The sequence below is a fragment of the Triturus cristatus genome, chromosome 1_2 (assembly GCF_964204655.1).
Source record: "Triturus cristatus chromosome 1_2, aTriCri1.1, whole genome shotgun sequence".
NCBI lineage: Eukaryota > Metazoa > Chordata > Amphibia > Caudata > Salamandridae > Triturus > Triturus cristatus.
Window position 1 is genome coordinate 1,079,377,420 of NC_140580.1, and position 12,818 is coordinate 1,079,390,237.

At 44.1% G+C, this 12,818-nt stretch overlaps 1 protein-coding gene across 1 annotated transcript in view; it reads right to left on the reverse strand.

The window, feature by feature from the left end:
• PMPCA (peptidase, mitochondrial processing subunit alpha) overlaps positions 1-12,818 on the reverse strand; it is a 69,403-nt gene that overhangs the window by 11,949 nt on the left and 44,636 nt on the right. The window contains exons 6-9 of the mRNA XM_085613102.1: positions 10,869-10,969; positions 10,515-10,778; positions 8,270-8,362; positions 90-208 (exon numbers count right to left, since the gene is read on the reverse strand). Coding sequence (XP_085469228.1) covers positions 90-208; positions 8,270-8,362; positions 10,515-10,778; positions 10,869-10,969 — 577 coding nt within the window. The remainder of the gene's footprint in view (positions 1-89; positions 209-8,269; positions 8,363-10,514; positions 10,779-10,868; positions 10,970-12,818) is intronic.

The following is a 12,818-nucleotide window of genomic DNA, read 5'->3' on the forward strand; positions in this document are numbered from 1 at the left end:
GCATCCTCAGTGTAGAATTAGAAGGTAAGTCAACAGTTATGGTACCTTGCATGGATCAAAGCTCTCAACCAGCGCTTTCAGACACAAACCTGTTGAGCACGTTGAGGTACAACCTGGTGAACATGCCCTTGCCTGGCCCTCCTGCAGAGAATGACCCTCCTCCGCCCATCATCATGTTCAGTACAGCGAATGGTATAAAGTCTTCTTCCTAAGCCACAGAAAAACACAGTTATTTGCCTGCATTACAGCACCTAGATATGAGAATGTGGTGTAGTTCCTAAAACTATAAAGGATCTGCACGTTTGTTGGACAACAAACTAAGGGATTGGTGTAATGACTGATTCTGGATACCCCAAAAGAATATGTAGGCCTATAGACCAGCTAGCTCACAGTGCCACCATAAGCCCCCTAACCTTACCAAGGAGCGAATATTTTCTGACAACCATCGAACTGGACAACCCTTGGCGCTTCAGGGATTGTGGAAACAGTACAGTACTTTTTGCTCAGTCAATCATGCTAGCTTTAGTCTCCGAGAGATATACAGAATACATGGTGGGGACATTTCAATAAGTATTTATTGAACCAGCGTCATTCTAGCGGAAAACATATGTGCTGCAACAATCAGTAGACAGAAGCAAACATAAGAGATTACAAACACCAAAAGAGTGAACAGTAGATACATTTCAGCCATGGTGCTAAAGCAATGAATATAAAAAGACACACAATTGATGGACGGAATGCAGAACAAATCAAAACATTCACCCCCAGTCAAGAGATCTGGGTTAAATCCATCATTCCTTTGCTCACCATGCCACCCCAGTTTAGACCTGGCCATATGCAAATCAGTCTTGACCCTGTGCCTCTTGGGAACAGTCCAGCCTGAACTGCCTAGCCAGGTCCTCCCTGGACTGGAAACAAGCTTCCTAGGACCGGTTTCGGGGTTCCACCCCTCTTCAGCCAGGATAGCTTGATTCCAGTGGCACAGTGAGTCCAGAACCCACGTCTGGGCATACCTGGTGCACTTAGGGCGAGAAAGCAAAAGACACACAATTGATGGACGGAATGCAGAACAAATCAAAACATTCACCCCCAATCAAGAGATCTGGGTTAAATCCATCATTCTTTTGCTCACCATGCCACCCCAGTTTAGACCTGGCGCACTTAGGACGAGAAAGCAAAAGACACACAATTGATGGATGGAATGCAGAACAAATCAAAACATTAATGTTTTTGCATTTGTCAACCCGAGTGGGACAGGTATGCCTAGACGTGGGTCCCGTGCTCTCCATGCTACTGGAGTCAAGCTATCCTGGCTGATGAGGGCTGAAAGCTCGAAACCGGTCCTAGGATGCTGGTTTCCAGTCCAGGCTGGACTGTTCCCATTGGGCGCAGGGTCAAGACTGATCTGCATATGGCAGGGTCCAAACTGGAATGGTATGGTGAGCAAAAAAACAATGGATTTAGGCCCAGATCTCTGTACTGGGGTGAATGTATGACATTGTTCTGCATTCTGTCCATCAATTGTTTTTGCATTTGTCACACCGAGTGGGACGATTATGCCCAGATGTGGGTTCCGTGCTCTCCATGCCACTGGAGTCAAGCTATCCTGGCTGATGAGGGCTGAAAGCCTGAAACCGGTCCTAGGATGCTTGTTTCCAGTCCAGGGAGGACCTGGCCTGGCAGTTCGGGTTGGACTGTTCCCATTGGGCGCAGGGTCAAGACTGATTTGCATATGGCTGGGTCCAAACTGGAATGGCATGGTGAGCAAAAACACAATAGATTTAGGCCCAGATCTCTGTACTGGGGTGAATGTATGACATTGTGCTGCATTCTGTCCATCAATTGTTTTTGCAAAGTAATGAATATATGCAGGCATATATAAAAATAATAATCTTTGCGTATTCCTATGATGCGGACCCTACCTAAGAGTACCTAGCATGTATGTGGGTGTGAAGCCAAGAATCTCCCAGGAAAGAGCCAGGCCCATTAACTGATGGGAGAGAATGAAGGACCCCGTCATTGTCACAAGTTGGACACCCCGCAAGGGATGTTGGACCACTGCGTGTTGAAGCTTCAGCATGCAGGAACCTCTGTGTCAGTGTCAGCGTAGAAGCATCTCCTCTCACTAACTAGTGAAGGTGTGGTTCTTTTATGCCAAAAAGGCAGCCTCTGGGGTTCTACCATAATCAATATGTTGTGAGTACGATTATGTAGATGAGCCTAAATCAAGAACTGTAATTTTGCATAGTAGCCTGGTCGCCCCAGGATGAAGATAGCAATGACTTTTGTACAGAGTATGTTAATCCTGTTATGCACGTCATGTGCAGGGGATTTTACTAAGAATCCTCATGCAAAATAAATGAGGCTAGTTTCAAGGAAACCAATCGACATTTATTCAGCACATAACTGAGTAAAAGGTCAGTGCTAGAACTGTTATGCAGAGCAAGGTAGGACAAATGTAGGTAAAAGGTCGCTACTTAGGCCTAGGTTATGGAACAGAACAAGAAGTCTAACAACGTTCCATTTACTGACGATGACCAAGAGCTTTGGGCAAGTTGGACAAGGCCAAGTACATTATAACATGAAACTATCTATTCATCACTTACAAAACGGTCTAGACAACATTTTGTTTTTAGGACAATGCAGCAAGCAATCATGGTGATTCTAGCATACAACATTCTTGCTCTACATCATTCACTGGTTGTGAAATGACCATACTGCATGAAGGGCCTGAAAATGCCATTACTTTCCCCAACGAGACCCAGCACGAGCATCCTTTGCTTATGCACAGGTCCATTACAATCGCATCGCCATCTAGCCAGCCCACTTGTCATACATTTTTGTGCGCTGTAGAATTTGCAGCACAGCATATGTTTACCAAGTGTGGCTGGTGAGTCAAGTACGGAAATCAAAAAATAAGAGTATTTATTATCACTATAGATGCAATTCATTCTACTTAGTGATTCTTGCTTTCCCAACTTGATTCTACAACCTCAAATATCCTGGAAAAAAGAGATGGCACATGCAAAATCTGACTTCAAGCAAATATGCCACAAAGAACATCCCATACTGTGAGTAAGTGCATATTGTGAGTAATGCTTACAAAAGGTAAGGGACTGTTCTCTACACCACATTATCTTTATGGAAAACAAAATATGAATCAATGAAAGAGAGATAGAGCTTGAAATCACCAATCCTTCCTCACAAAATAATGAATAAGTGGCTGTGTTCTTAGTCAAGCAATCAATGTCGTATTATGCTGTAGGTTTAAATTATTTGTGCATGAAAGAAACTAGGGCTAATCGTCATCAATCTTAAGACACAATCAAAGAATGGCCTGTAATGAGATAAGGTGATTTTTCAGTTTTCAGTGGCAAAACCAAACCCATCTGAATTATTAACACACCAACTGAATTCTTTCCTGGCCTTAAAAATGACAGTAATGTTTCATTTGACAATCGCGTACCTGCATACGCTAGTTTCTAAAGACCTGGGTTCCTAAGTTTACCATTGGTAGACAGAGATGGAGATTTTGTTCCTCCAACTGAATCGGATACTCAAAACCTGTGAAAGCGCTAGACGCATTTTCTGAAGGGCGGAATCAGATCTGAATAGCAAAACTTCCTTGGATGCAGGAATGTCTGACTTTTAGGAGATTCCTGTCAAAGATGAGCTGATGGGAAAGGGGAGTAATCCCCACCCAAACAATCTGTGAGGATCCCCTAGGAAATCAACACTGCTCCTAGATGAATGCCTACGGAGGGTGTAGCGATTGTCCTCTGCCGTAAACAGGTCTAAATGAGCACACCCCTACTTACAGAAAATAGTTTGAAGGGTCTTCTAATTCAACAGCCATTTAGAAGGAGCATGTCACAACCTGCACTGGGTGGCTACCTAGAAATCTGGGTTGCCAGCCAGATGAAAGGCCAAGAGAAAGATGTTTTGAACACAGGGTCCTCCAGCTAACTGGCACAAAAATTAAAGCAACCCTCCTTTGTTCAAACAAAATAACACCACAGTGCTGCCTGAGAGGATGCAGATCATTTTTCCTTGAAACAGCGAAGAAATAAATTCGGTCTGATGAACATCACGGTCATTTCGAGATCATTTATATGGAACGTCATTTCTAGTGTGGACTGCGTCCTATGAGAGTTGAGTGCCTGGCAGTGAGTTCCACAGTCATCAGAAGAGTCAGTCCTTATCATAACTTTTAAAACAAAGGGATGAACAGATAGAGTCCTGTAGGGGTCGGCTTCATAAAGGTGGCAATCTACATAATCTCTTTTGAAATTATTATATTCTTCAGCGCTGGCTTTTTAAAGTTGTTCACATTTAAGAGCCTGATGGTGCTGCAAGACTTCGCTTCAGATGGACCAGAGGAGATGTAGCATTGCCTGAACTCCTACCATGGCGATCTATGAGATCTTAATGATTCTGCTCTCTGTCAGTGGATAGACCATTACTAGAAAAGTGTCCAGCAGAACTCCTAGAAACCAGACCTCAGCAAGGAGCTCGTTGAGACTACTAGATGCTCACTGCATACGAAGTTGTGTAGCCTTTTGCACATTTATTATTGGATTTTGGTCTTGGCCAGAGACACGAATTTGCCGATCACTATTGTAAAGGCACAGGTGTACAGCCTGCATGCATAGATGGGAAGCAACTGAAGAGAGAACTTTAATGACCACCCCTGAAGCATAGAGAAGGCCAAATAGGAGGCATCTGAACGCCGCAGTCTGAGTCATAAAGGCATTTTCTGCCAAAAACGAAAATGAGTACATGTCAGGAATGTATACAATGATTCCCAACAGGCACATGTGGTTTTACTACTGCGGACAATTAGACGTGATCACTCAAGCTGTGGGAGCGAATAGAACATGGTGTGGTTAGCCTTGTAAATTTGTCAACACTCACAAACCTGTAGATTTGTGAGTATTTACACACTTCGATCTGACTCCTTCCAAATCTAACAAGCATTGGCATAGCCAATAGGTCTCGCCTTTGGGACCTTATAAGTGTTTAGCCATGCAACAGTTGCACAACTAAATACTTATAAGGTCCCAAAAGCGAGACCTATTGGCTAAGCAAAGCGGGCGCGAAAGTAAAAGTGATCGCGATCAAACATCAAAGCCGCCGTGCGGCCGCTAAAGTGAAAGTAATCGCGGCAAAGCGCGGCGCCCGCGCACATGCACTGTAGCTCTATGCTGACCTGTTAGCACTTTTTGGAGCCCTTTATATAAGTCTCGCCAGACCAGCGCATGCGCAGGGTCAGGCGAGACCTAAAAATGCTAGTCGTTTTATTCCTGCAAAGGGCTGGATAATTGCCCCTTCAAGGATGGGAAGCGAAATGGATCAGCACCAAACCTGGATGAGGTGTAGGTTAAGGGATTTCATTGGGGAGGTGGACCACTATCACCAGACCACTATGTGTTGCTGTATCTACTTTAGCGTTTTAGAGGAGTCTCCACCAGGAAAAGGAGGCAGTTCCATTGGTTAATGGGGCTGTTCTCTGATTCAGAGGGTCTGGGACAACCGCCTCCTCAAGAGACACGGCTTCGCTTGATGAAGCAGGCAAGGATGGTAAAACACAGCCAGTATTCACTAGTTTATTGAGCACTACATTGCACAGTTAACTATACATTAGTCAAAAACACAGGTGAAGAGGAGGTTCCTATGTGATCAGAAATTCCTGCAAGCCTAAGTCATCTGGAGAAAATCAGGAGGATAGATTCAACGGATTGTGAGGAGTTGAGAAGAACTCCTCACTTGGAAATGATAAATATACCGGGGACCAAGACACCCATCTCATGGGAGAACCCAAAGGTTCAATGATTGTAGCTCGCTGTACATGTTGAACTTCAACTTCCAGTAGTCAATGAGCCAAAGACACTGATGGTTCACGTACTGCTGTAGAAATGATGCACTTGCACCACCTTTTGTGATGCAATGAAAAAGGAGCATTCAAAGAACAGCCTGTTGCAAAATCTCAGATAGTAAAAAAAGGTTTGCATTTACTAACACTAAATGGTGCAGTTTTCAACTACTGTGACAAGGCTGATATTTTTGGGAGGGCTACCCTGTACAAATACATCAGGCAATAATGTTGATTTACTGGAACCCCAGATAGCATGACACTCTAACTGTGACTGATTAATTTTTGCACCTTGCCTTTCTTGGGGATTTGGCTTGAAGAGCTGGATGAACTCCAGGATGCTCCGAGATGTTTGGTCGTGTTCCGAAGAAGAAGCACCCACTGCAGTATGGTAATGACTGAAGTTTAAATAGGTGATCCTGCACCAATGCAACTTTAGCTTTACGAAATGTCTGCTTTCCTACAAAGAGGTACTTAAAGTTGCATGTAATTGAAAGTTATACAGGTCGAATAGGCAATGCTGAAAAGGCTACTGTGCACATTCCTGAATCCCTCTCAAGCAAATGTGGCAGGGGGCACCCACAAAGTAGATGGCAACAGTGTTACCAGTTCCACCTTTGGACCTCAGTTGGATTTTCACACAGGGAGGAAAGAAACATGATATACAGGCCCTGTGAGATCTGCCGCTAAGAAGAAACCACTGCACCATATGCATTGCATGAAGGCTACAATGGCAAACGCTAAAGATATATATTTTTTAAAGCAATTAAATGAGTAACCTGAACTAAAAAAACTGAAATGGGAGAGAGAACAATACAGAAAATGCCTAAAAAGTGTGTGTGTGGGGATAGGTGGAAAAACATGAATGGGGGTGCAAAGGTTTGTGATGCTGGATTGGGGGGGGGGGGGAGTGGGGTAGGTGAGAGGAATGAAGTGAATATTTACTTCTGGTCTTGATAACATTTTAAGTCACAGCATCTTTGGATTAATCTTGTTTTGGTCCCACCTGCATTACAAGCACTTTCCCAGCAGTAAGGAAGAAGGGAGAGAAATACTTGCACAGAGCACAACAAACTAAAACGTTGATATATTTTAACATCATGCATTGAGAGTTCTCCCATGAATAGTCTATGGCGAAGAACATTTTACCCAGTAAATCACTTTAAGGTTGCAGGCAAACTGGAATATTGAGCCCAGAAAAAAAAAACTGTCAAACCAAATGATTCCACACATTTAAGTCAAATTCAATGTTTTGAGTTACTGCCCCATTTAAGGACAGAAAATATTGCTTACTGCAAAAGCTTTCAGTAGCTTTACACCTAATACAAATTCTCATCAGTAGCTCTAACCCACGTGCTCCCAAAATAATCTTTTTGTGGTGCAAAAACAGTTAAGCAGGGCATAAGAACAGAGATGTTGGTAACAGTGCACATGTACACAATTCCTTTGTTCAACAGGGCAGGACCTGCATGTCGAATCCACAAACACACTTGAAAGCCAAGCTGCCAATGAGGATGTGCCATGGCCATGAAGTAGGATATACGAGCAAGGAGAAACGGGTAACTCGTTTTTGGAGCATACAGCCTATTTCCTCAGTCAAGTAGACTAATGTTCATTGATACAGGCCTTAAAATGGGCGCATACCTGGACCGGCATCAAACGCAAAGACGTTAAGGAGTAACCGTACATTCTCTGGGTTTGTTGGATATTATTTGTACTACTGAATTTGAATCTTCGCTGGCTTGCGAGAGTTTTAAGGGCATGCACTGTGTATACAGAGCTGAAGTGCTTCAACCCGCAGCTGGTAACAACCACTGTGATATCATTTAGACTTCATAAGACTAATGACTAACTCCTCTAAGCAGCAAACTGACACTTCCGAGGCTGTTAAAGGAGTTAGTATGTTGAACAGATCATATTACTTAAGCTTTTGCTCCAGTTTGAACAGAACATAACAACATGTATTTGTAAAGTGCACGTTGACTCAGAAGGGCATCTTGGCGCTGAATAACAGAGGTTTATTGATACCCAACTCAATAGTACTCATTTTATAGCACCAGCCTGGTTTGTGTACATAACCACCCACCCACAAACCCACTCTCCCAGCCCAAGAGGGTCTTTCTGCCCACTGAGCCAGTGAGCGTACTTGAACATATCCCCTGAGCACATTTCCTTTTTAAGTAGAGCGCATTTCACACGAAGTGAATCAGTCCTCAGTTGTGTCTGCTCTAGTAATGTCTTAAGTCCACAGTGCTTTCTGTTATGTAAACATAGAGCGGTTCAGTTCGACAAATTCAAGTACAATTTCTACACATGCAGTGGGTAAGGCAAATTCTTAAAGAAGTTGTAGAAATGCAATGTAAACCAAGTGTTAGGACTTCCGCAAAGGATACGCACCAGAAATGAGCAGCTTTCCAGGCCGATCATGAGGTGAGTGAGTTCTGGGATTGGAGTAGGACCCAAACTAACATCAGACATGTCTTTTTCAATCTGGAGTGAGGGAAACAAAATTTATTACTTTCCACTTTCAAATAAAACATCAGGAACCCCCTTCTGTATACGACATGGCATGATCCATGGAATAGGACTGACCTAACAGCACAATAAATGGTTCTGGCACTATCTTGGAAGAACATAACAAATGTAAAATGTAAATGTCAAGGTACTTATAGAGCGCACTGTCACCAGACGGCCACCTTGCGGTGTCGCCTTTGCGGTTTCCTGGCGCTGATACTCATACCGCTGTGGAACCCCTCCTGGCTTTCCCTGTGAAGTGTCCACTCCTGGGCACCCCCAGGGTGAAGCCAGGCATCCTTAGCGCTGTTGGGGCCGGTGTGGAGGCTAAGCAAGCTATTGCCCAGAGATGCAGCGTGGGGCCCATGATTAGAATAGGCACCGAGGCGAGAATAGACAGGTCCGAGGAAATTGAGCCCGAGCCCCGCCGAGGCGGGAATCGAACCCTGGTCCCTGGCCAGAACTCTGCTTCAGGGTCTGCCGCTCTAACCATTGAGCCACACTCCTCCACCGTTGTGCTATCACAGTGCTGTTTACACTAAACCCCTCTGGTGCCACATTAGAAATTCCAACCTCACAATAATCTAATTTTTACACAATCCCTTCTCATACTTCTCCAAAAAAGGATGGGTGTTTCTACAGCTAGTTCTAACACAACATGCAACGCTTTACATGATGGTTGGTGGCATCTACTAAACTAGCCACCAATTCTACGTCAGTTTAATTCGATGCACCCATGTCTGAGGGGTGCTTGTTTTCTGAACGTATGTCGTCATAAAACGTAGTAATCTATTACTACATTATATTGTAAAGGGAAGTTAGTTGGTTCATTATGCAACATATTTGTAAAACAAATTTTATAGAAGCTGAAAGATACATGAAAACACAATATGGAAACAGGCAACGCAGAACAGTTAAGAAAAACTACAAACAATAAATGAGTAACTGAATGAACCTAAACAAATCTGCAGACGTAACTCGACTGACAGCGCTTTGATATCGCAGGGAGACATGGGAGCATCAAGAGTACATAGTACTTCCATTGTACTCTGGTCGCGATTCACAAAAGGGCTTCTTTGCAGGGGAAAGAGACAAGTTGGCAGTGCAAGTAATACGTTACTACAAATAACTTGTTTTTCCAAGAGCTTCAAACCACACTTCTGTCGTTTCCGAGAGCTTTAATTAACTGGGGTTACTTTTGCCTAATTTAATAATAGACCTTATTCAATGTAATAATACTCAATTTACCGGCCTCAGAAAGATGGAAGGCTGACTCTGATCTGAAAATCACGTGTTACAATGACTAACATTTAAATCACTGCACCATCCATGACCTTTACATCAGTGGAAGCGCACCCACCCTTGTATTATTTGTTGCTAGCACAAGCCATATGGGTGGAGGAGCAGCTGCATGCGGATGTCTGTAGACTCTCGCTCTCCTACCCCACCCCATCTTCTGCATTTCCCTGTGGGGCCTTTGAGGGCCAAAAAGTGGAAATGCACAAGCTTACATTTCTAGCTTTAAATTAGGGGTGTGAATGTAATTCTGCACAGTAACTCTCCTGGCTTGCATGACTGCTGTTGTATTGTGGGGTTCCATTGCATCTATCCCCGGAGGGAGTTCTGCGCCAGGCCAGGGCTCACATCAAGGAAGGGAAGGCGATACATCTGCGTGCATCCATGTGTGCACCGAAAAGATACTTGGGGCGAGGATGAGACCTACTAGAATGCCCAAGAAACACTCCTGTGGCCTTCAATATCTGAACGTATTCGCAAAAAAACACAATTTCCAAGTGGTTCTTTGCACCACATCTGCCTGTTCCCAATTTGTGATGCTAATGCATTGGCAGCCATGTTTGGTAAGACCCTACACCCACAGTCACCGTCTGTACACTTACAGGAGTCTTAACTGCAGTCAGCAGCCACCCAGACCTCAGAGTAATATGGAGCTGTCCTGGCTCATCAGACGGTGGATAGTGCATTGATAACAAGCATGAAGAGGCAAGACGACATGGCATCCCCTTAGTGTCTTATCATGAAATGACTTCCCTATGCAGTGTTTGTAAGTAACCGCTTCACAAGTTTCGCTCTGAACTCGGCTATATCACTAGCTCTGGTGCTTCTTTACCTTGACAATTCCTCCAGTGTACTGTGCGACTGATCTGTCGATGTCCTGGTGACTCCCTGTGCCCCACACTGGCTTCACTCCAAGTAGGTACTTGTTGGCACACTCCAACAGCTGCTCATGTTCTATGCCGACCCCTGCCAACACCATCCGGCTGGGTGAGTAGTAATTTTGCAAGTATGAGTGGAGGACTTTCTGATCAATTTGGTCAATGTTTTCTACGGGGCAGTACCTTGGCAGGCCAACAGTGTTCCCTCGGAAGGCAGCCTTTCACAGAAGAAAAGTACAATTGATTATACCTGCTGGGTTAAGAGAATTGAAAAGAAGCTCTTAAAATGCTACAATGAGAGGAATTACCGCGTGAATCATCTCCGTGAGTAAGGGCTCTGGGTCAGGCCTCATGTTTAAGTCTTCCAGCTCAAATCGCACCGCCATGCGCGTCATTTCAATTTCTTCTTCTGTTATCAAATGGCAGAAAACAGACTCATCACAACCAATAACGAATGACTTGCATTTTACCTTCAGTTAGGTCATCTCGGATACTGTCCTTTCAAACAGGGCTCCTCTGATACTAGACTTACAGTCTCAAGACTCAACCTCAATCACCAGCAACAAAACAGCAAAACTTGACACTTAACACAATGAGCAGTGACTGGACCAGAAACAGGCTTCATTATCCGGACAGCTTTCAGGGACTAGAGGTCGAGGCATGACGGATGTGGATTGCACTTTACAAATATTACCTGACCATAATGAGCAGAAGATAAAGCGTAGCCCAATTCTGTTCCCAAGGACGTTTGAGGTAAAATTCAGAAGGACGCACCAATATAAAAATAACATTTTAGGGTCACTACAATTAGGTGGCTCTGCAGGTTCAAATGATTACAACTGAAATCTACAGCATCGAAAAAAGGTGAATTCATTATGAAGGCATTTATTGTGGGTCACTGTCTGGCTATCATTTATAATATGTTAAACGTGTTTTGTTTTCTTTTAAATGTTTAATTCCATCTTATTCAATGAGCTACTGAAAATCAAACACATGTAAAAGCAACTGTGTGGGGTATCCCCCTCCTCAAACACACTTCATATCATTTCATCTTGTCCATCAAAGGCTCTCAATGTCGACACCCAACAGGCCAGATCTTCAGTCAAATTATTGTCCCTATGGGATAATTTTATATGTTTTTCTTCAGCCAGAGCCCACTACTTTGTGACCTAAACCCAAAGAGGTATCGCAGGGATGCTGGCCCCCATCCAACACATGGGTACTTGCTTTTAGCCAATAAGAGTGCTAGTTGAAGCAACTTGAACAGCAATTTTTTGTTGATCGGTGTGAGCCCCAACAGGCATGGCGGTGGTGTAACGTCAATCACCAGGCCGGCTGCCCTCTGAACCGACATCACAACCTCCCACTAGTTTGGCAGTACTCAGTGGCTTGCGCCGATCCACATCTCAGACAGGCGACGGAGCAGCCTGGGGAAATTCTGCTTAGTTTAATAAGGGTGAAATAAGTGCGGTGAAGGTAGTTGAAGTGTATTAATCGGAACCTTGTGTTTATATAACGTTTACTACCCCCGACATGGCACTGAAGCACTTTACTGTGAGTAGCATGCTACTCCAGAGCCCAAGGTTAGCGGTTAATCCAGGAGATAATGCGATTAGTCAAGTGCGCTCAAGAAAAAAATGCATGCATTTACTCTATTTACTTAGTTACTGAAAGATGATATTAATACCAGTTCACTTTGATCATTGGTGAGGGTTACGTGGTTTCAGGTGAATGGTCAATAAGATAAATAGGCTGGCGGAGATTACAAAATGTCAGGTTACAGGGATAGGGCATTAGTCTTCTTCCACTCCTCCTCCATGAGAGGTTCATCCAAGTGATCTCCCTAGGCTGCTTAAGCGTTGCTTGCCATGTACACCTCGGCCTTATATAGCACAGACACCAGGTGCCCACTCGTGCCCTTGCTTAGGATAACCGGAAAGGTTTCAGTATGTGGATGGGTGTCAGGGAAGCCACCCAGATCTCTTTGATGGTTTCCACCAGTCTAGCATACTGTAGAAGCTGTCTTTACTCCCCTCCGAATGTTTCTTCATCGTGCCACAGTGTGTTACGATAGTCTGCTCGAAAGCACTGAAAGGGCTGCAATAACCACAGCCCCAGGACCCTAGAGAAGAGTGGATGTCGAATAACTTTAGTCATTATCCTCTCCCAGACATACACTGTACGCCTTAAGATCCGTGGATACTCTCTGGTTATTCTGGAAACCTTGATCAGCAATTCCAGTAAGGGGGTGCTGCACA